At 43.7% G+C, this 23972-nt stretch overlaps 1 protein-coding gene across 1 annotated transcript; it reads right to left on the reverse strand.

Moving 5' to 3' along the window:
• Positions 1 to 875: 875 nt before the first annotated feature.
• On the reverse strand, positions 876 to 11861 carry LOC140728740 (paired immunoglobulin-like type 2 receptor alpha). Its single transcript, XM_073047690.1, has 4 exons — positions 11721 to 11861; positions 10279 to 10653; positions 8073 to 8198; positions 876 to 1205 (listed from the first exon to the last, which is right to left on the reverse strand). Exons 1-4 carry the CDS (start codon positions 11788 to 11790, stop codon positions 1153 to 1155), a joined length of 624 nt encoding a protein of 207 aa, XP_072903791.1. The 5' UTR covers positions 11791 to 11861; the 3' UTR covers positions 876 to 1152.
• Between the last annotated feature and the right edge of the window lie 12111 nt (positions 11862 to 23972).

Here is a 23972-nt window from a genome sequence, read left to right on the forward strand (position 1 = left end):
TTCAATATTTTCAGGCAATCCCAGAATACGCAGATTCATCCGACGCCCTCTACTATCTAAAACAACCATTATTTTCTTTCTTTTAGATAGTTCCGAGGTAATTTCATTGATTTTCTTTTCCATCGAAGATATCTTCATTCCTTGATCTTTAATAGTTTGCTTGAATAGATCATGCTCAGTCTCGATTCGGGTTGTAGTCTGCTGAAGTGTTTGAAGTTGAGAGTCCAAGTTTTTCAAAGAGTCTTGAATCTTAGAAATAGCTTTTTCGAGCTTCCCGTTTGAACCGGCCAGCTTATCAATTTTAATATTAAGCGATCCAAATTCCGATTTCATGTCTTGTATTGAAGAAAATATTCCCGATAGTGTAACAGATTCCTCTGTTTTATTGGTTTGTTCCATTTGCTCCATTTCAGGAAAAGTCTTGCCGCTTCTCAGTTCAATACCAGAACGACTTTTTTCGGCCATTGTAATTAAGTCGTAAATCCTTCAGTAGAAATAATAAATCCTTCAGTAGAAGTAGTAAATCATCAAAACTAAAAGGGATCTGTTAGTGGGATATAAAATATATTAAAAGAGAGAGAGCCCTAGGAGTGTGACCTACTCCACATGCTACAAAATGAAGAATCCCTCCTTTTTTATTCTGGCGTCATCCCCTTCCTCCCCAGTGTAGAAGAAGGTTTTCAGGCTGAAATTCCAACTGTACATTCATTTTGATTGATGCTGCTTGACCGGCAGGGCTCCTCCAACAGTGTATGCATGTTCTTCTGGATTTCCCGCGACATTAAAATGCCCTGTGTTTATGGAATTGCACTATGAATATATTCAACCACAAACTAAAGAGGAAATACTTCAAAATTGATGCCAACATCATTAAACAGTAATGGTCACCCAAGCTATGAAAATATCCCGCATATTTGGATTTGGTTTTTGGGTTATTCTAACACAGATAACACTGAGACGTTGCACATAATCCATACATTCTTGGAAGAGGTAGTATCACTAGGATGCTAAGATTGGCCTCCATTCCAGCTGCTTCAATCTCTGTCACTGTGATGTGATCTCACTTTGCATTGATGAGTGATCTCCCGTATCAATTAGTGCCCAGACCAAGGATACACTGTCTGTCTGGAAACTGTCTGGGAGAATTCATTCTCAGAGCTGGTTCTCCTGGACTGTCTCCTTTTTCACTCTCCGTGTGTAGGCATCTGGAAACAGGCAGACGGATTTTTGAGTGTAAACTCAACTGGCAGAGATGTTGCGACTGGTAGTCAGGACATCTGCTTATCCAAGCAGGTGACAGCCGAACAGTACTGTGCAAAATTCTTAGGCTCATACATGTACTGTAGCTAGGGTGCCTAAGAATTTTGCATAGTACTGTGTTTGTCAAAATAGAGCAGAGTGGGAGTTTGTAAATCTACTGGCAGCAAAGGATGTATGGAATATTGAGAGTGGAGCATTGTAGGAAGGACATAAGAAGTGGCAGAGAAGGAGTGCCTGGGTAGCACTGTTGCAGACACACCCAGCCATGAGACACCGGGAAAGGACCAGTCTGATTCCAGACAATTGCTTTATTGATCATTATGGAATGTCTCACTGCTGCTCCTTGCTCTTTCCTTTGGCCTTCCACTTTTCCCAACAATAATTCCCCTCTCCCTGCCCCCTTCTGACTCTTGGTCCACATTAGAAACGCAGAGTAGAATCAGGCTTATCATTACATTAGATAGATAGATATCTTATAGCTAGATAGTTATCTTATGGATAGGGGAATCAAGGGATATGGGGACAACGCAGGAACCGGGTATTGATAGTAGATGATCAGCCATGATCTCAAAATGGCGATGCAGGCCCGAAGGGCCGAATGGTCTACTTCTGCACCTATTGTCTATTGTCTATTATTGTCTATTACTCACTTATATCATCAATGTTGATTTTTTTTGGCACAGCAGAGTATAATGCATAAAACTACTAAAGTACTGTGCAAAGGTCTCAGGCACAATACTGTACACAGACTGATGGTGTACACACTGATTGGTGACGAACAGATGGACTTGGGGAGCAATGATCTATACCCATCACTGTGGCGCTGAGAATATGGCGCTGAGCAGCACTCCAGGGAACTCAGATCGGAGTTGTTGATTGGAGACTGTGCAGATGTGACAGGAGCGTTCCTGCACGGGTCCGACAAAGATTTTCGACGGGAAACCCAGTCTCTATAAAGGAGAAGTACCACCTAGCCAAGCAGTCATCGTGGGAGCAGTCTGAGTCAGAGTTGAAGGCATTGATCCAAACAGGACTTCGGCAAGAACAGATGGAATCTAAGTAAGTTCATAACCTATTCCTTATTTAATTCTAGAGAGGAGGCATATCTACAGAGCCAGTGTGCTGTCCTGAGTATCAGATGTGGGATTTCCAGGAGACACCCTGTCTCTCGTTTGCCACCTCAAGATGCAGCTCCTTGGAGACAGTGTTAGGGAGCTGTAATTACATCTCAATGACCTTTGGCTTGTTGGGAAAAGTGAAGTAGTGATAGACAGAAGCTACAGGGATGTAGTCACCATTTTGAGTACCCCAGTTGAATACTGTTGGGGGAGGGAGGGAACGACCTACCTGGGGAAACTACCATGGCAGAGCCTCTGGCACTGAGTCGGGTCCTGTGACTCAGAAGGGTAGGGAACTGAAGAGGATGGCGTCATTGATAAGGGGCTCTATAGTCAGGAGGACAGATAGTTGATTCTGTGGACGCAAAAAGGAAACACAGATAGTAATTTGCCTCCCAGGTGCCAGTGTCTGAGATGTTTCTGCGCGTGCCCACCATAACTTAAGAAGGTGGAGGGTGGCCTGAGCAGCCAGAAGTCGTGATACATATTGGAAGATAAGAACATTGGAAGATTGGAACATAAGAAGAAAAAGGGAAGTGGTCCTGAAAAAAGAATTTAGGGAGGTCAGAAGGAAGCTGGTAAGCAGGACCTCAAGGGTAGTAATCTCTGGATTGCTGCCTGTGCCAAGCCACAGTGAGGATAGGAATAGAATGAAGTAGAAGACAAATACATGACTGAAGAATTTGAGCAGAGAGCAGGGGTTTAGATTTATGGATAATTGGGACCTCTTCTGGTGCAGGTACAACCTGTACAAAAGGGACGTGTTGAACTTGAATCAAAGGTGGACAAATGGCACCATAGAACCATAGAACCGTAGAACCACAGAACATTATAGCACAGAAACAGGCCTTTTGGCCCTTCTTGGCTGTGCCGAAACATTTTTCTGCCTTGTCCCACTGACTTGCACCTGGACCATATCCCTCCATACACCTCTCATCCATGTACCTGTCCAAGTTTCTCTTAAATTTTAAAAGTGAGCCCGCATTTACCACTTCACCTGGCAGCTCATTCCACACTCCCAACACCCTCTGTGTGAAGAAGCCCCCCTAATGTTCCCTTTAAACTTTCCCCCCTTCACCCTTAACCCATGTCCTCTGATTTTTTTTTTCTCCTCTAGCCTTAGTGGGAAAAGCCTGCTTGCATTCACTCTATCTATACCCATCATAATTTTATACACCCCTGTCAAATCTCCCATCATTTTTCCACGCTCCAGGGAATAAAGTCCTAACCTATTCAACATTTCTTTGTCACTCAGTTTCTCAAGTCCCGGCAACATCTTTGTAAACCACCTCTACACTCTTTCAACCATATCAATATCCTTCCTGTAATTCGGTGACCAAAACTGCACACAATATTCCAAATTCGGTCTCACCAATGTCTTATACAACCTCACCATAATATTCCAACTGTTATACTCAATACTTTGAGTTATAAAGGCCAATGTACCAAAAGCTCTCTTTACTACCCCCTATTTGTGACACCACTTTTAGGGAATTTTGTGTCTGTTCCCTGATCCCTCTGTTCTACTGCATTCCTCAGTGCCCTACCATTTACGTTGTATGTTCTACCTTGATTTTTCCTTCCAAATGCAATACCTCACACTTGTATGTATTAAACTCCATCTGTCATTTTTCAGCCCATTTTTCCAGCTGGTCCAAATCCCTCTGCAAACTTTGAAAACCTTCCTCACTGTTCACTACACCTCCAATCTTTGTATCATCAGCAAATTTGCTGATCTAATTTACTACATTATCATCCAGATCATTGATATAGATGACAAATAACAATGGACCCAGCACTGATCCCTGTGGCACACCACTAGTCACAGATCTTCACTCAGAGAAACAATCCTCCACTACCACTATCCCTTACTATCCTTTTTGCTCTTAATATACCTGTAGAAGATCTTTGGATTATCCTTCACCTTGACTGCCAAAACTACCTCATGTCTTCTTTAAGCCCTCCTGTTTTCTTCCTTAAGTATTTTTTGCACTTTTTATACTCGTCAAGTACCTTAGTTGCTCCTTGTTTCCTATACACATCATACATCTCTCTCTTCTTCTTAATCAGAGTTCCAATACCCTTAGAGAACCAAGGTTCCTTATTCTTATTCACTTTTGCACTTTGCCTTTAATCCTGACAGGAACATACCAACTCTGCACTCTTAAAATTTCTCCTTTGAAAGCCTCGAATTTACCAACAACATCCTCGCCAGAGAACAATCCGTCCCAATCCATGCTTTTTAGATCCCTTCTCATTTCTTCAAATGCGGCCCTTTTCCAGTTTAGAACCTCAACCTAAGGACCAGATCTATCTTTATCCATGATCAATTTGAAACTAATGTTGCTATGATCACTGGAAGCAAATTGTTCCCCTACATACACTTCTGTCACCTGTCCTAACTCGTTTCCTAATAGGAGATCTAATATTGCATCCTCTGTAGTCGGAACCTCTATATATTGATTTAGAAAACTTTCTTAAACTCATTTTGCAAACTCTATCACATCTAGACCTTTAATAATATGAGTCCCAATCAATATGTTGAAATTAAACTCCCCTACTATCACAACTTTGTTTCCTGCAGTTGTCTGCTGTCTCTCTGCAGATTTGCTCCTCCAATTCTCACTGACTATTGGGTGCTCTATAATACAACCTCATTAATGTGGTCGTACCTTTCCTGTTTCATAGCTCTACTCATAAGGCCTCAGTAGACACTCTCTCTAACCTGTCCTGCCTGAGCACTGCTGTAACGCTTTCCCTGACTAGCAAAACCACCCCCCACCTTTCATCCCTCTGCCTCTATCATGTCTGAAACATTGGAACCCTAGAATATTAAGCTGCCAGTCTTGCCCCTCCTGTAGCCAAGTTTCACTAATGGCTACAATGTCATAATTTCACGTGTCAATTCATGCCCTCAGCTCGTCAGCGTTCCCCACACTTCACCTCGCATTGAAATAGACATAGCTCAGAAGATTATTACCACCACACACGACCCTTCTGTTTCTGACTTTGCATGTACCTTTTACATGAACCTTTGCATGAACCTTTATTCTTGCAGCAGATTGTCAAGAACTGTTGAGAGCGGCTTACACAGGGTGATGGCAACCAGGATAATAGAGCTGAGATTGAACCAGCAGGTTTACAAGTAGATGATGGGTGTAAGGATGGACAAGCCATTGATTGAGTGCAAGTACAGACAGAGCGAGGAGTTAAGTTGCACCACAGTGGCAAAGTTCAAAAGAACAACTAATGCAAGACTGAAGCTGTTGTATTTAAATGCTCATTGCATTCAGAATAAAGTGCAGGAACTCGTGGCACAATTAGAGAATAGTCAGTATGACACTGTGGGCATAACTAAGTCGTGGCTGAAAGAAAGCCATAGTTGGGAGCTTAACATCAAGGGATGTACTTTATATCCAAAGGCATAAAGGCATAGAAAGGCAGGAAGGCATAGGCAGTGGTGTGGCTCTGTTGGAAACAGATGGAATTACATACTTAGAAAGAGATGACATAAGGTCAGAGAATGTTGAATCCTTGTGGGTGGAGTTAAGTAATTGCAAGGGTATAAAAACCATTCTGGCAATCATATATAGGCCTCCAAATAGAAGCCAGGATGTGGGGTTGAGATTGCAAAGGGAGTGGTAAAAGACTTGTATTAAGGGTAATGATATAATTGTAACGGGGGACATTAATATGTAAGTGGTTGGGCAAATTAAAATGGTGTTTGTATCACAAGAGAGGGGATGTGCTGAATGTTACGCAGTGCTTTTTAGAGCAGCTTCTGCTTGAGCTTACTCGGGGAAAGGCTGTCTTAGATTGGGAGCTGCATATTAACGCTGATCTTATTCAGCAGCTTAACGTAAAGGAACCTTAAGGAGGCAGTGATCATAATATGATTGAACTCAATTTCAGTGGGAAAAGCATAACACATGCATCAGTATCACAATAGAATAAAGAGAATTCATTGCCCAGGTGGATTGGGGCAGGATACTAGTGGGGCTGACAGCAGAGTGGAGATGATTGGCGCGGTTTCTGGGATTATTTCAGAAGGCGCAGAATAGATTTGTCCCACAGACATTCACAGATGGCAGGGGTAGGCACCTTGGCTGACAAGGAAACTTAAGAACTGCATAAAACCCAAGGAAAGTACATACTGCATCCGCTAGCAACAATGTGTGGTAAGTTGGATGATTGGGAAGCTTATAAAGTCCAACAAAAGTCAAAACTATAAGAAGGGAAAAGATGAAATATGAGGGTGGAGTATCCAATGATACAAAGCAGGATACCAAAAGCTTTTTTCAGTTATATAAAGAATAAAAGGGAGGTTAAAGTTGATATTCGACCACTAGAAAATGATGCTGGTGAGGTGGTAACGGGGGACAAAGAAATGGCAGATGAACTAAACGGGTACTCTGGACTGCTCCATGTGTGTCAGACAGCGGGAGTGAATGCCATTGTATATAATGACATATTGATTTAATGTATTTTTGCTAATCTTCAATGATAATTAATAAAAAGATATTAAAATGAAAAAAAATGGGAAATGATACAAAGATGGGTGCAGAGATGGGTAGTGCTGAGGAAGCAATTTAATTACAGCAGGACATAGACAAATTGCAACAATGAGCAAAAAAGTGGCCGATAAAAATACCCCCGGTACAATGTTGGGAAATGTACGCAAATGCATTTTGGTAAAAGAATCAATAGTGTGGAGAGAAAATTCCAACAAAAGAGGTGCAAACAGACCTAGGGGTGCACAACAGTCTCTAGGCTTTACAGAGAATGCTGTGAATAATACAAAAAAACAGTGAGCAGAAGTTATGTGGATGAAAGCGCCTGGTTAATGTGAGAGATGAGAGGAGAACGACCAGTCTGGTTCAAGGTGACGATGATTCAAATGCTGACACGTTCCAACAGTGGAGTGCAGAAGAGCATCTCTGAATGCACAACACATCTAACCTTCAAGTGGATGGGTAGGATGAGCTGTTTCAAATGCTGATTTGTTTAATTGTATGCACCTATGTGGATGTGTGATTATTAATGTTGAAATTGAACTTCAAGACAACACTGGGCTCCACTCTTGCACTGAATAGAGTGGCTACTGTGTAAAGAGCCGGAGATCACAGGAAAAGGCCCTTTGGCCCATGAAGTTGTACTGATCTAATAAAACTAGTCATGGCGCACTTAACTAACCTCGATACATGAAGATATCTCTCCATTCTCTTCATGTCTATGGGAGGAGGTGGTTATTTAAAACTGTTGCAAAAATTGGTGCATCTCTGGAATTCTTGGCAAAATCATCTGGAGAATTTCGGATCGCAAGAGGATAGACTTTCCAACACTTTGATATTGAGGCTCCTCGTAAAAGTCAGGGAAAGTGAGATGAGGCCTGGCATACATCTACCGAAGTTCCATTAAAAACTGGGGCATATTTGAAGGGCCAAGTAGCCTAATATCTGCTCCTATTTTCCGAAGGGGACATGAGGGGGATGGACAGGCTTGGCATGCTGATAATCACCATCATGGAGTTTTCAGTGAAGGAGGATAGGGTGTTACAAAGTCTGGAACCATCATTCAGAGCCCCAGTTTGGCTCGACTGTCAACAGTACATAAACGGTACACCAAGTCTAACGGGAGGCTGACACAATTCATTTAATCAGACAGGGATCTGCAAGGACAGAGAATGCAGGTTACCTGTAACTGGGTTCCCCTTGATCAGGTAAATGCCCACGGTCCACACCACTGCCAGCAGTCCCAGAACCAGCGCTGAACGGATCATCAGGATGGAGCCGTGGCTCAGGATCTGCATCTTCTGAGTTGCTGTGGGGTTCAATAAACCTCCTGTGAGTTGTGATCCAAAGCAGTGACTGAGACACAGGAGGAGAGGGCAGAGAGAACAACCGGTTGTGGGGTAATACATGGGGTCTAGGTTGGAGATTGTGTCCCAATGATACAGGAGAGGGGAGAGTCAGGGACACTGGAGGAGGGTTCTGAAAAATCCTGAGGTGTCTCTGACTCTGGTGAGTTGCGATTGTGATTCAGCACGAAAACAATGTCCCAAGTAAGAGGGTGTTCCACACCTTGAGGACAGGTGGACTTAAAGACTGTGATGAAAACAGTGTGTCAAATCTTAGGGAGCATCCCAAGGCTTGGAAAGAGACAGATTGAATTTTACAAGGAAGAACGTGACCAGAAGAACAAAATTCAAGGTCCATTATAGTCCAAATTGACATAGAGTTGGTCTATTATAGTAGTGATTAGTTTTGTGTCAATTGCCTGAAGAACCAGGTGTCTGAAGGGATGCAGCTATTCTTGAAGCTGGTGGTGTGGGACTTCAGTCCTCTAAATCTCTCCCCAGTGGTAGCTGCCCGAAAATGATATTAAGCAGTTGGGTGGATCTTTCATCATGGACCTTGGTTACTGATCAGTAAGTTAACAGATAAGCCTAGATTCCTTGAAGGTGCTGTGCAGATCATAAGGGTTGTTAAGAAGGCACATTCAGCTCTGGTTACTTCAGTAATGGAATACTGTGGAGACATCAGAAAGGCCACAGAGGAGATTTAGTGGGATGGTACCTGTGCCAGAGAGACTTTCCAATGAAGGTAGGTTGAGCGAGCTCATGCTTTTCTCTTTGGAGCAATGCAGGATGAGAGGTGACTTGATAGAGGGACACAAGATGATAAGAGATATGTATTCAGTGGGTAGACAGTGACATTCCCAGGGGTGAAATGCTGTATAGGAGGCGGTGTACATATAAAGTGATTGGAGGGAAGTATCGGGGGAATTTTAGAGGTATGTTTCTATTTACACAGATAGTGTGGGTGCATGAAATACCCTGCCACTGGTGGTGGCAGAAGAACATATGTTAGAGGCATTTAAAAAAAACCTCATAGACAGGGAAAAGGATGATAGAAAATGGAGAACTATGTAGGAGGGCTGGTTAAATTAATCTTAGAGTGGGACAAAATGTCGACAAAACGTATGAATTGAAGGGCCTGTCCTGTGTTGTACTGTTCTATGTTCCACAATGCAAAAATCAATGACATTGTGGACAGTGTGGAGGGTAAACTTGTCAATACTAAAACTCATTGTAATGGTGAAATGGGCTGAGATATCACCGAGGGTATTTATTCTGGAGAAGGTTGAGTTAAAAGACATTGGGGACATAAATGAGACCAGGACATGGAATACTGAGGAAGAGAGGGGAGGGGTGATCTCATGACAGAGACTGTGAAGAATGTCCACAGGATACTATCTGTGGGATATCACCAAGGGTATTTATTCTGGAGAATTTTGAGCTAAAAGACATTCTGAACATTAATGAAGCCAGGAGATGTGATACTGATGAAGAGAGGGGAGGGAGTATTGTCACTACAGAAAGTTTGAAGAATATCCACAGGATATTATCTGGGACAAAGTGCTTCAGTAATGAGGAGGGACTAGGTTTATGTTCTCTGGAATGGACATGGTTGTGCTGGAACATGATTGAGGTACACATACCTATGGGGATAATGACAGGGTAGACTAAAGGTAATATTTGATAAAATATCAAGGTGATGGATAAGAGATTAGGAGGGGATCTGAGAAGCAAGTTTCACACTCAGAGAGCGGTGAGTATTTGAAACACACTGACAGAGAAGAGGGGTGGAGCAGTCACTGACATCCTTTCGGAATTATCTACACCAATACCTGAACTATCCAGGGACATTTGAGGGATGAACCCCCGGAGGTGAGCTTAATGCGGGTGGTGGTCAATCGGTCAGTATGGATGTGATGGACTGAGTGGACTGACCTCCTGCAGGATGAGAATGTGAAAACATGAAGCTGGGATGATACACAGGAATTAATTGAAAGAACCTTCAGACAAGAGCAGAGGTCAGGGTAAGGATTCAGGACTCACCTCTCACTGACAGAAACGTCCCTGAGATGCTTTGCCATACAATCGGCTCATCACGAGCATTGAAACTTGTCACACGGCAGACATAGAAATTGGAGTCATTTCCTTTCAGCCGATGTAAGCGGATGGAGCCCGTCTTGTCTCGCAGCGGGGAGCCCAGGAACTCGATCCGGCCTCGGTATTCACCAAATGCGTTGTTTTGTGAAGAATTGAATATCTTTGTACCAAAATGGGCACCAACTATCCAAGTGATACGAATGTATCGGGGTGTGAAAGTGTCCGGGTAAGTGAAGAAACAGGGGAGAATAACGGACTCATTCTCTGCAGCCTCCAGGTACCCCATCTGCTTCACCCGGAACCCACGGCCACCAGTCCGTACTGAGGGAAAAGGGAACAAAAGATCAGTCGGGAATCTCCTATCACATTTCATTCAGCAGAATACCATCCCATAATACTCTCAGCAACAGATAAGCCCCAACGCTCTGATTAATAAACTAGACCAATCCAGACCAAATCGTCCACTCTCGAAGCCTGTGACCACCAATGGGGAATTAGGCAAAACAGGCATCGACCCCCGAGCCCCTAGATTACACGTCAGCATCAAGCACAATTCCCTAGACCTACCATTCTCAACAAATATCATGTAAACCCTTGGATGAGATCACAACGTGTAACCCATAGATGTGAATTTATAATTCGGTATATAATCCGGAACATCCCACAATAGTTTCCAACTTGTAACTCTCTCTCTGGGCATATATTTCTAAATATAAACCCTCTGAACCCGCGATTGCAGTCCTGTCTGCAACTCGCTCCCGGGTGTCTGTGTATTGTTAGATAAACAATCTGAACACCAGATTAGATTCTGCTCCATACCAAACTCATGGTTAGTTGTAACTCTCTATATTAAACTCACAAATAGTTTACAAAGAACATAGCGTCTAACTCACGTCCGGGAATCTGTATAAACTCAATAAACCCCTAGATAAGATTCCACTCACTACAAACTCTCTGGGCTCTCTTGCCCAGAAACCAAACCCCTGGATTAGATCCCCGTCTATATCTCACAGCTAAGTATCACTTAATCGATAAATAAACCCACGGACCGCCTGAGTTACATCCACTTCAGTAATGGAATCCCGGGGGTCTATTATCCAACATAATTACAGTATGCTCGCCCCGACTCCCCTCTCACCACGGACTGTCAGGAATGGCTAGGTGTGTGTGTTGGTGCCTGTGTGTGTCCGTGAGACTTCCGCAGATTCATCTGCTTCGTCTGTCTGTCTAATTCCTTATTCGGCACGGAGACAAATAAATTCCATAAACCCCGTAGCTTCCTCCATTTACCACTCATTGTTCCCTCACCTGCAACACCCCAACCCCAGACAACACCTCCAGACGCATCAAACTCCACGGCCTCTGTAGACGGAGAAAGGGGTTCTCACCTTGAACCGACAGGACGGTCCCAGGACCTGTGAACTCTACCCCCGAGATCACTACAATGCAGAAGTACATGTTGGTGTCCCTTTCTTCGACCCGGTGTAAGCGGATGGAGCCCGTCTTGTCTCTAAGTTGCGAACCCAGGAACCTGATCCGGCCTCTGAAATCTTTGAGTGTGAAGTTATCCAGGTATCTGAATATATCTCTCTTGTGGTAATTGCGAACTCTCCATCTGATGTCAATGTCTCGGAGTGAGGAGTTTTCCGAGTGCGTAAAGGTGCAGGTGAGAGTGACGGATTCATTCACTGCAGCCTCGATGTATTTCGGCTGCTCCACCCGGAAGCCACTTCCGCTGCTCCATGCTGAGGGAGACGGAGGGAGCAAATGGTCATTTGGGAACCTCCAACCACATCTCACTCTGCGGATAATCAGCCCGTAATTCTCTCAGCGCCAGGCAAATCCCTGCCCTCTGATTGATAGACCGAACTCCTGAAGAATTCTTTCTCCTATTAAACCTGTTAAATCCAAATTGCAACAGATCCGCACTACCAACCACCAGCACCCTGACCCGGCGTGGATAACTTCACTCACTGCATCTGTGAACTCACTCTCAAGAGCTCTTTACAAATATAGTTGTCAGTATAATTTCTGTTTACAGAATTTCACTTGTTTTGGGTATTGGTTGACAGTCTTTGCTTATGTGCAGATTATTAAAATTCTATCGTATTACATTATTTTCGTGAAATGTCTGCAAGAAAAATGATACCCAAATATGGTGACATTTACCTGGTGGTGGTGGCATCCGTCGGTCTCGAGAGACCATGGATCTGCGCCTGAAATTTCCAGAGCACAGGCCTGGGCAGGGTTGTATGGGAGACCGGCAGTTGCCCAAGCTGCAGGCCTTCCCCTCTCCACGCCACCGATGTTGTCCAAGGGAAGGGAACTAGGACCCATGCAGCTTGGCACCGGTGACGTCGCAGAGCAATGTGTTGTTAAGTGCCTTGCTCAAGGACACAAACACGCTGCCTCAGCTGAGGCTCGAACCAGTGACCTTCAGGTTACTAGTCTGATGCCTTGCCCACTAGGCTACGCGCCAACACAATTTACATTTACCTACATCTAGAATAAATTTTACGTTTATCTTTCATACTCCGAGCCTAAGACTACGAATGGGGAATGTGGTAACACAGGTACAAACTTCTGGTCCCAGGGCTTAGATTTCAGAATCTACACACTTCGGGAATGCTATTGACTTTATAAACACCTTTAACCCTTGCAATACTATGTGCGTGTGATCCTGCGTGGGTAGATTCCAACCTGCAACTAACCCTTCGGATTTGTTATTCACTGTGTAAACACCTCAGACCCTCGCACGAGATTCCAGCCCGGAGCTTAACCCCTGAGGATCTATTATTCGTTGTATAAACACATTAAAACATTTTACTACATTCCAATCCGTAACTATCCCTGGGAATTGGTTATGTACTAAAGCCCGGATCTCGTACTGCCGCCCTTCGAGCTCTCCCTGCCCGTTCTGTCCTTGCCCTCTCTCCGATCAGCCATACAAGCCGCATCGAATCGTCTCCCTACAAAAAAAACTCTGCGCCTCAGCAACCCTCCAGCTTTAACCCCGACTTTAACAACAAGCCTTTGCCCGGACCTCCTGTTCCTCATTTCAACTCTTCATACCCGTTAGCGGGTGGGAAGCACTTCGGGTTGTTCCTCATCTCCGGTGATGTTGCTATTGAAATGCAGGCATTTGTTCCTCCAACCCGGGAACGCATCACACGGACTAACGCTCCCTCTCTGAAATGGAGAGGCGAAAGAGGAGGGAGGCTTACTGAAAGGCTGCCGAGGGTTTCTGGAGGGCGTGTTAGGAGGCGTTGGCTGATGAGGAGAGGTGAGGAATGGAGATAGAGGTGGTACGTGATGAAGCTGGGTCTACTCACCCACTGTCAACTGTAGCAACACCAGACAGAGCGAAACGTCCATGGCCGTCTCCCCCACCAACACTTCCTCTCTGGACCTGATCGCGTCAGTTGGTAACCCTGACTATGACTCACAACGGCCCTGTCAATGAGTCACTGCTTCTGCTTTCTTCAGCCACCCGACTCCGCCTGAAGTTCTTGGGTGCCATCACCCTTCGGGTCATTTCCCTTGATCCTGCCCCAACTGTCGGTCTCTAACGTGGGACGGCTTGTGTGTCTAAAGTTGGGTGTGAGGGGAATACTCCTGTATTAAGGTATATTTGGGGAGCCAGTGAAGCGGGAAGGCATCACCACACCGAGATTTTGCACCGTAGGTGTTATTCTGGAGGGCGAGTTAGGAGGGGCTGGCTGATGAGAGGAGGAGTGAGGGATGGGGTAGGTATGGTACGTGATAAACCTGAGTCTACTCACACACTGTCAACTGTAGCAATACCAGACCGAGAGAATCGTCCATGGCGTCTCTCCCACCAACACTTCCTCTCTGGACCTGATCGCGTCCGTCGGTAACACTATGACTCACGACTGCCCTGTCCCTGAGTCACTGCTTCTGCTTTCTTCAGTCCCCCGACTCCGCCTCCAGCTCTTGGGTCCCATCACCCCTCGGGTCATTTCCCTTGCTCCTGCCCCACCCGCCGGTCCCTACACGTGGGTTGGTTTGTGCGCCCAAAGTGGGGAGTGAGGTGAATTCTCCTGCGGTGAGGTAGAGTTGGTGACGGGAGAGTCAGTGAAGCGGGAAATCATCACCACAAACGTGTGAGGCGCAGGTTGGATCAGGAGGCGAGAGTTGTGGTAAGTGTTGTGTCTCGACGCGTATTGCACAGTTCATATGTTCTGAATCCCGAAAGAGACACTTTTTGCAAATTATTGGGAGAAAATTGATTTGTTAATTCGTTGATTGGCAGCAGCCAATATACAGAAGTTAGGAGCCTGCAAACTGCCATTGATTCTTGCCAAACAATCGCTTAACATGAGGATATAAACGTAGAGGTGCCTTTGCGTGAGAGGGAAATGAAATCCAGAATTAAAAAGTCCTTTGGATCACTGTGGCAACTAGGTTGGGATAAAGAAAACGTAGGACGGCATTTATATGAAATTCAGAGGATGGTGGGAATTCAAGTGGAAAGTTGGTATAAAAGTTCTGAAAAGTTATACTGACTTGTTTTTGTATTGGACGTGCTCTTAAATAGTTTATTTATTGAGTTACAGCGCGGAATTGGCCTATCCGGTCCTTCGAGACGCGCCAGTAAACAGTCTCCGACTGAACCCTAGCCTAATCACCGACAATTAACAATGACCGATTAACCCACCAACCAGTCCGTCTTCGGACTGTGGGAGGAAACCGGAACACCTAGAGGGAACCCACTGGGTCACAGGGTGAATGTCCAAACTCATTAGAGACACCGACACCAGTATCAAGCATATTAATTCTGTTTGAAACCATTATGGGAAGCATATATAGGCCTCTAAATAGAAGCCAAGATGTGCTGTTGAGATTGCAAAGGGAGCTGGAAAGGGCATGTAATAAGTGCAATTTCAGAATTGTAATGAGAACTTCAATACGCAAGGGGATTTGGAAAACCAGTTTGATGTCGGTTCACAAAAGAGGGAATTTGTTGAATGCCTATGAGATTTTTTTTTAGAGAAGTTTGTGTTCTAGCCTACTTGGAGAAAGGATATCTTAGATTAAATGTTGTGTAATAAGCCGGATCTCATCAGTCAGCTTAAAGTAAAGGATCACCTGGGAGGCAGCGATCATACCGCAATTTGAGAAGGAGATGCCGAAGACACGTGTATAAGTATCGCGCTGGAATAAAAGAAATTACAGAGGCATGAGAGAACTGCTTTCCCAGGTGGATCGAAGGGGGATACTGGCGGAGTTGACAGCAGAACAAGGGTGGTTGAAGTTTGTGGGAATAGTTCACAAAGCCCAGGATAGATATGTCCCACAGAAGAAGTAATTCTCAAACGGCAGGGCGAGGCAATAGTGACTGGCAGGGGAAGTTAAGGACTGCATAAAAGCCAAGGAAAGTTTATATAAGGTAGCAGAAGTGAGTGGGAAGTTGGATGTTTGTGAAGCTTTTAACATCCAACAAAAGGCAACTAAAAAAGCTTTTCGAAGGGAAAAGTTTTAAAATGAGGGCAAACATTCCAATAATATAAAACAGAATACTAGAAGGTTTTTTAGTTACATAAAGAGTAAAAGAGATGTAAGAATATTGGACCACTGGAAAATGATGCTGGTGAGGTGGTAATGGGGGACAAACAAATGGCAGGTAAAGTAAATGGGTACTTTTTATCTGTCCTTACTGTGGAAGACACTGGCAGTGTTCTAAAGGTCTGTGAGTGTCAGGGAGCAGGAGTAGCTGCCATTGATATTAAAACGAATCAAAGGGGAAAGGTGCTAGGTAAACTCAAAGGTCTTAACGTGGATAAGCCACCTGGGGCAGATGGACGGTATCCCAGAATAATGTGAGAGGTTGCTGAAGAGCTGATTGGTCATTGGTCATGATCTTTCAAGAATCACTTCATTCTGGCATAGTCCGGGAGGTCTGGATAATTGCAAATGTAACTCCATTCTTTCAGAAGGGAGGATGACAAAAGAGAGGAAATGATTAGGCTAGTTAGCCTAACCTCAATGGTTAGGAAAGTGTTGCAGAACATTATTAATGACGAGGGTGCAGGGTACTTTGAGACCAATGATACAATAAGGCAAAGTCAGCACGGTTTCTGCTAAGGGAAATCTTGTTGGACATATTTGCTAGAATTCTTCGAGGAAGTAACAAGCAGGATGGACAAAGGAGAGGCAGTGGATATCATTTACTTAGATGTTCATAAGACATTTGATTAAGTGCCTCACATCAGGCTGCTTAACAAGATAAACTACGGTGCTACAGGAAAGATAGTGGCATGGATAGACGAATGGTTGACAGGCAGGATGCAGTGAGTGGAGATAAAGGAGGCATTTTCTCGTTGGCTGCCAGTGATTAGTGGTGTTCCTCAGTCGTCCGTATTAGGACTGCTACTTTTAAAATTGTTTATCAATGATTTCTATGGTAAACTGATGGCTTTCCAGAAAAGTTTGTAGATGATAGGAAGATAGGTGGAGGGGTAGGTAGTGCTGAGATAACAAAGCATTTGCAGCAGAGCTTAGACAAATTGGAAGAATGGGCAAAAAAAAAGTGGCAGATGGAATTTCGTCTTGGAAAATTACGATAATGCATTTTGGGAAAAGGTATAATATTTTAGACTATTATCTAAATGGGAAGGAAACATTAGAGGTACAAAAGGACTTAGGAGTCCTCTGTTACGTACCCCGCAACTGGTTAAAAAGAGCCAGCAGAAATGGACACACCTGGAGTCTGAGTCTTCATTTATAAACTCCATTTTATTAGTAACTTATGAATAAAGTAATATAAAACAAGATAAGGTAAACGGGTTAGTAAAGTATATACATACATATAAGTGAGTAAATAAGGTTCCCAAGTTTCCCCAGCTCAGGTGGGTAGGTGATACCGTCTTACGGTGGTATGGTAAGTAATCAGTTCAGTTCCAGAATTTGATTTGAATAGAGTTGGAGAGAGAGAGAGATACAGTGTTGGTTTGTGTTCTAATGCCGATGCCGAGCCTCCACATCGTCCTCCTTGCTTCTGAAACTTCTTTAAAGTCACCAACTTGTGACCACAGAAAGGGAACCGTTTCCACGGTAATGCTATCAACCCAGGCCAGTGTTAAACACACCAATAGCGTTCCACAAGTCACTCCTTTGTCCACACTGTGAGCAAAAACCCCACCCTTGTGGGCACACAAAACTCACCAGTATCCTCCTTGCCTCTGGCGTCATGTGTGTCTCTAGTGTGCCTGATTAAAACGTCGACTGACCCTGCGTATATCTCCAAGTGCTGAACACAAGCTGTCCATCATATAACTCCGCCTTTCGGTTTCCAAGGCAACTCACAGACACTCTCCCTCTCTCCCTGTTGCTGAATTAGTACACAAGCCGTCGCTCCTTTTCTCCCTCTCTCTTAAAGGAACAGTCCACTTTAGAATAATCCTTCAGATCTCGTCACACCTCTCTCCTTTTAGGAAAAATTTTGATGAAACAGCAAAATTTTTGTCTTAACTATCGATTATACAGCTTAAAGCAAGCAAAGCATTACAAACTTAAACTTAAACTCTAGACAATCTGCTATAATATTGTCAGTAGCTTTCATGTGTTTTATTTCCATGTTGTACTCTTGCAAGATCGGACTCCAGTTAAGCAACCTTCTATTCTTATCCTTCATTTTACTCAGAAACTCCAATGGATTGTGGTCCGTGTAAACCACAAGTGGTTTCTGCGCAGGACATATGTAGACATCGAAATGTTGCAATGCTAAAATGAGTGATAGCAGCTCTTTTTTAACAGTGGTGTAATTTTTATGATGCACATTAAATTTCTTTGAGAAATAAGCTACTGTATGTTCAATTTCATCATCATGCCTTTGCAACAATACTGCCCCGGCAGCTTCATCACGAGCGTCTACCGCGACTGAAAATGGTTTATTGAAATCAGGTGCTTTGAGCACAGGGTGATAACACAGGATGGTTTTCAGACTGTCAAATGCGTCTTGGCAGAGGTCATTCCACACAATTCTTTCACTCCTCCCCAGGAGTTTCGTTAGGGGGAGAGCGATGTCTGCGAAGTTCTTATAAAACTTACAGTAATACCCAACCATTCCCAAAAACCTTTGTAACGCTTTCTTGCCTGTCGGAACGGGAACCTCAGCAATAGCCTGAACCTTGGCCTGCACAGGTGCCAGTTGGCCCTGGCCTACTACATAGCCAAGATACGTGACAGTGGCGTGGCCAAATTCACTTTTAGCAAGGTTTACAGTGAGATTTGCCTTGGACAGCCTTTCAAACAGTTTCTCTACTGCTGAGATATGCTCTTCCCAGGTGTCATTCTGCACAACCAAATCATCAATATAAGCCCCTGTATTTTTTAAACCTTGGAATGGCACTGGAACATTTTTTTTTATCCCAAAGGGTAAAACATTGTCCTGATACAATCCAGATGGTGTCACAATGCAGGAATTTCTTTAGCCCTTTCTGTTAAAGGAACACACCAGTAACCTTTCTACAGATCAATCTTTGTAAGGTATTTAGCCCTCCCCACTCTGTCAATACAGTCATTCACTCTTGGGATGGGATAAGCATCTGTTTTAGTTACTGCCTTAACTTTCCTGTAATCAGCAAAGAATCTCATACCCCCATCCGACGTAGGGACAATCACGCATGGTGACGCCCAGTCCGAAGTGGATGGCATAATTATGCCAGCTGTTAGCATGTATTCAATTTCTTGAACAAACATTTTATTTTTGGCTTGGTTCATTCTGTAAGGGTGCTGCTTAATGGGATCAACTTCATCTACAATTACATCATGCACTGCAGATGTGACGGACTTGGAATGTCAAGGAATAAATCTTTATACTTGTTAATTAAACTCTTCAATCATTTTCGCTGCCTTGACTGCAAGTGTTGAGTCTTTCCACCAAGATTTTTCAAAACATCAGCATTTCTGAGTCTTGTGGAAAATACACGGAGTTGATTAAAATTATTTGGAATTCCAATACCAAGCACCACAATCTCCTCCGTTGTCATAACAGTACTCACGGGTGCAAGTTCGGGGTCATGATAACGCTTGATCATATTCACGTGGGCGAGCTGTGTAGCGTTCTGCCATCTATCAGGAGTTCTAATACCATAATTCAATGAATCAATTTTCTTAATTATTTCATATGGTCCACTAAATCTCGCTTGAAGTGGGTTGGTAAGGAGAGGGAACAGCACCAAGACCCTTTCTCCACCATGTTTCATGTTTATCTGGGAGTGTTGTAAATTCTGCTTCGCAAGGTGACAAGCCTTGTTAAGTCTGGCTCTGAATTCCAAAACATAACTAAGCACGCTCATACTTATATTCTGATCTGACCATTGCTCTCTGCGTAGGGTCAAAGGTGACACAATGTGCTTAGCTGTCAACTCTTTAACTATCCCCTGGAATGTTTTTGAAGTAAAGTTACCACCCTGGTCAGATTAGATTTCTTTAGGTAGACCTACCAGTGTGAAAAATTTTATAAGGGCTTTTACCACCGTCTTGGCCCCGATATTTATGAGAGGCACTGCCTCAGGGAACCTGGTCGCGGCATACATGATGGTTAATAAATACTCATAACCAGCTGCAGTCTTTGGCAATGGACCAACACAATCCACTACCCTAGAAAAAGGTTCGCCAAAAGCAGGTATTGGTCTAAGTGGTGCTGCTGGGATCACCTGATTAGGTTTTCCTGCAACCTGACAGGTATGGCAAGTCCTGCAAAAGTTCACAACATCCTTCCTTAAATTAGGCCAGTAGAATTCCTTCATAATCCTGTTTACTGTCTTCCTCACTCCAAAGTGTCTACCTAACGGCATACTGTGAGTCATGTTTAAAATCTCAGCCCTGTAAACTTCCGGGACCACAATCTGATATTCAATGACCCAATCCTCACTTGCAGGCACAGTAGGTGATCTCCACTTCCTCACTAACACCCCATCCTTAAGATAATATCCTACTGAATCTCTCTGAACCTCCTCTTCTGTGAGAGTTGCCTCCTTTGACGGAGCAATTTCAGAATCTCGACTTTGTTCTGCTATAAATTCATCCCTGGACATGGACAAACCTTACTCATCCTCCTGACTACCCAAATCCTGATGTAACATAGAAGGTAGAAAAGTCTCTGACAAATTTTCATAAATTAAACCCTTGTCTTTACTAACTGCGTCAGCAGCCTTTTTACGCATGCTTCGGATTATTGTGCATGCAGCATAGACATCAGTATCTCTGTGTCTGTCATCAGCCACAAGCTTGTTTGTTAGCTGTACTGCTGAATAAACTTCACCCTGGATAGCCGCCAACGTAAAGTTTACCAAACTTAGTACCATCACAAAGCTTATGAAGACCATGTTTACATTATGAAAATTTCCAAACAACCCATCTATTCTGTTCATACAACTTTTTGCTCGACTCGTCTCTATAGCAACGCAGACAGGTGGCTTCTCAAAACCAAAGCAATCCTTTCTCTCCACGTTGCAATCGTGAAAAACAACTCCATAACCTTAAAGTTGTTTACTTCGATAATTTCACCAGCTTGCACATACTTCTACAGGCCATTTTCCTGAAAGCAGGGTCAAAGGTTGCGAAACTAGATCAAACTTCACAAGTTCTTTATTTAAAAATCCAGACACAGCACCTTTCTCAATATTTCTAATAAAATGTACCTCACCAGCTTTCAGCTCATCACCAACTTTTAGAACACCCTCTAACACAAGTGACTGAGAATCCTCAATTTCCACTGGCACCAAGGTTAACCCTTTATTCACTCAACCAAGTCCATCTGGCTCAAAAAGACTGTATTCCTTTTCAACCGAGTCAGACACTTCAGACCTTAACTGAGTTTAAACACAAGCTTCAACACCCTGGATATTCACAGGTGCTTCAACAACCTAAACACAGGCAATCGGGACAGCTGCCTCTTCTAGGTTTTCAATACTAGTCCCAGTTTCAAATTCCAGGTTCCCCTGATCCTCCCAGCTACTCTCTGGGAAACTCTCATCCGGAGTAAACTCAACCTTGTGGGTTAAAACAACCTCGTCTGCTAACCTAGCACACTCCCGCAAGTTAGTGGCATCCTTTTCATCTTGCTATGCCCTTACATAATCGGGAACACAGTTCTTAAAGTCTTCAACCACAACCAGCTCTTTCAAGCTGTCCAAACCCACAGTTACCCCTTCCGAGGTATACCTGCGATTGAAGTACACCCGTTTTTCATGGGCAAACTCCGCATAAGTTTGGCTCCCAGACATCCTTAAATCTCTGAACATTTGTCTATACACCTCGGAACCAGCTCATGGACTTTAAGCACTGCATATTTGACTGTATCATAATTCCTTAACTGTTCAAGGGTCAGGGCAGAATATGCCTGCTGAGCCTTCCCCTTCAACACATTTTGTAACATGATAGCCCACTCAACCCTCGTCCATTTCCAAGTCTGGGCCACCTTTTCGAAGTGTAGGAAATCCGGTCGACTTCATCTTCATCAAAGGGCAGTACTAACTTAATTTCTTGATTGATGTTAAATGGTACCACCAGCTCCTCACCCCTACCTGACGCTTGATCCTGTTGCTGCCACATCTCCCTCTCGAACTGTCTCTGTGTTTCAGCTTCTCTGGCCTCATGTATCCTCCACTTTTCTGCTTCTTCGGCCGCCAGCTGGTCTAATTTCAGCTCATACTCATACTTCAGTTTTGCTACCAGAAGATGAACCTCAGCCCCAGTAGGTACTTTACCTTCAGCAAACATTTCCAACACCTCCTCTTCGAATTTCCTCTCGGCTACATAATGTGATTAACAGCTGAGTGTTAATGCGAGTGCTCACCTTAACTATTAACTTATGAGCAATTCCCAACAGTACATCCTCTTAGCATCATCCACCGCCTCCGGGGTTGGTTCTGCCACAAACTTACGAACCACAAACTCCATTTCTGCTGATAATCCACTCACACAAATCGAAAGGGTATTTCCCCAATCAAAACAAACTAGTCAATCAAGCCCCCAACAAATTTTAGAATGGCTCGCACCAATTCTTGTTCATCTCCGGGACAAGCACCCAATTTTGTTACATACCCCATAATGGGTTAAAAAGAACCAGCAGAAATGGACACACCTGGAGACTGAGTCTTCCGTTATAAACTCTATTTTATTAGTAACTATGTGAATAAAGTAATAAAAAACAAGATAAGGTAAACGGGTTAGCAAAGTATATACATATATATAGGTGAGTAAATAATGTTCCCAAGCTTCCCCAGCTCAGGTGGGTAGGTGATACCGTCTTACGGTGGTATGGTAAGTAATCAGTTCAGTTTTGGAATTTGTTTTGAGTAGAGTTGGAGAGAGAGGGAGATAAAGTGTTGCTTTGTCTTCCAATGTCGATGCCGATCCTCCACGTCGTCCTCCTGCTCCCGAAACTTACAGTCACCACTTGTGACCACAGAAAGGGAACTGTTTCCATGGTAATGCTATCAACTCAGGCCAGGGTTAAAAAACACCGATAGTGTTCCACCGGTCACTGCTTTGTTCACACTGTGAGTGAAGACCCCACCCTTGTTTGGGGCACACAAAGCTCACCAGTATCCTTCTTGTGTCTGCTGTCGTGTGTCTCTAGTGTGTCTGGTTAAAAAGTCGACTGACCTTGCATATATCTCCAAGTGCTGAACACGAGCTGTTCCATCATATAACTCCGCCTTTCAGTTTCCAAGGCAACTCACAGACTCTCTCTCTCCCTGCTGCTGAATTAGTACACAAGCTGTTCGCTCCCTCTCTCCCTCTCTCTTAAAGGAACAGTCCACTTCAGAATAATCACTCAGATCTCATCACACCTCATGAAAGACTCCTAGAAATTTAATTCTGTGGTCAAAAAAGCAAATGCAATGTTACCATTTATTTAAAAGGAATAGATTATAAACAAGCAGATAATACTGAAGCTTTAAAAGACTCTTGTCAGGCCTCACTTGGAGTATTGTCAAAAGCTTTGGGCCCCTTATCCCAGAAAGAATGTATTTTCAGTGGAGAGAGTACAGGTGAGGTTCACAACAATGATTCCAGAATGAAGGAGTTAACGTATGAGGAGGGTTTTGCAGCTTTGAGCCTGTACTCAGTGGAATTTTGAAGAATGCATCTGAATCTCATTGAAATCTACTGAATGTTGAAAATACTAGATAAGGTGAATGCAGAAAGTATGTGCCCACTCGAGGGGGTATCCAGAACTAGAGGGTACAGCATTAACATTGAGTGGTGACCTTTTACACCAGGCAAAGTATGATGAATCTGTGGAATGCTCTGCCAAAGACTGTGGTAGAGGTTATGTCCATGGGTATATTTAAAGAAGAAGTTGATAGATTCCTGATTGGTTAGGGCATCAAGGGATATCGTGAGAGGGCAGGTGTATGGGGTTCAATGGGATCTGGATCAGCCACGATGAAACGCAGAGTGGACTCAGTAGGCTGACTGGCCTAACTCTGCTCCAATATCTTATGATCGTACGATACTATCATCTGTACGAAGTGCACAGATCAAGAATTGGTGCCATACATGTTGCTTGAGTGCAGTTCCTAAGAGGAGTATAGAAAACTTCAAATTGCTAAATCAAAATCCTTCGCACAGGGGAGATTAAACTGTAAATATTATTAGGATAT

The sequence above is a fragment of the Hemitrygon akajei genome, chromosome 6 (genome assembly GCF_048418815.1).
Source record: "Hemitrygon akajei chromosome 6, sHemAka1.3, whole genome shotgun sequence".
Taxonomy (NCBI): Eukaryota; Metazoa; Chordata; class Chondrichthyes; order Myliobatiformes; family Dasyatidae; genus Hemitrygon; species Hemitrygon akajei.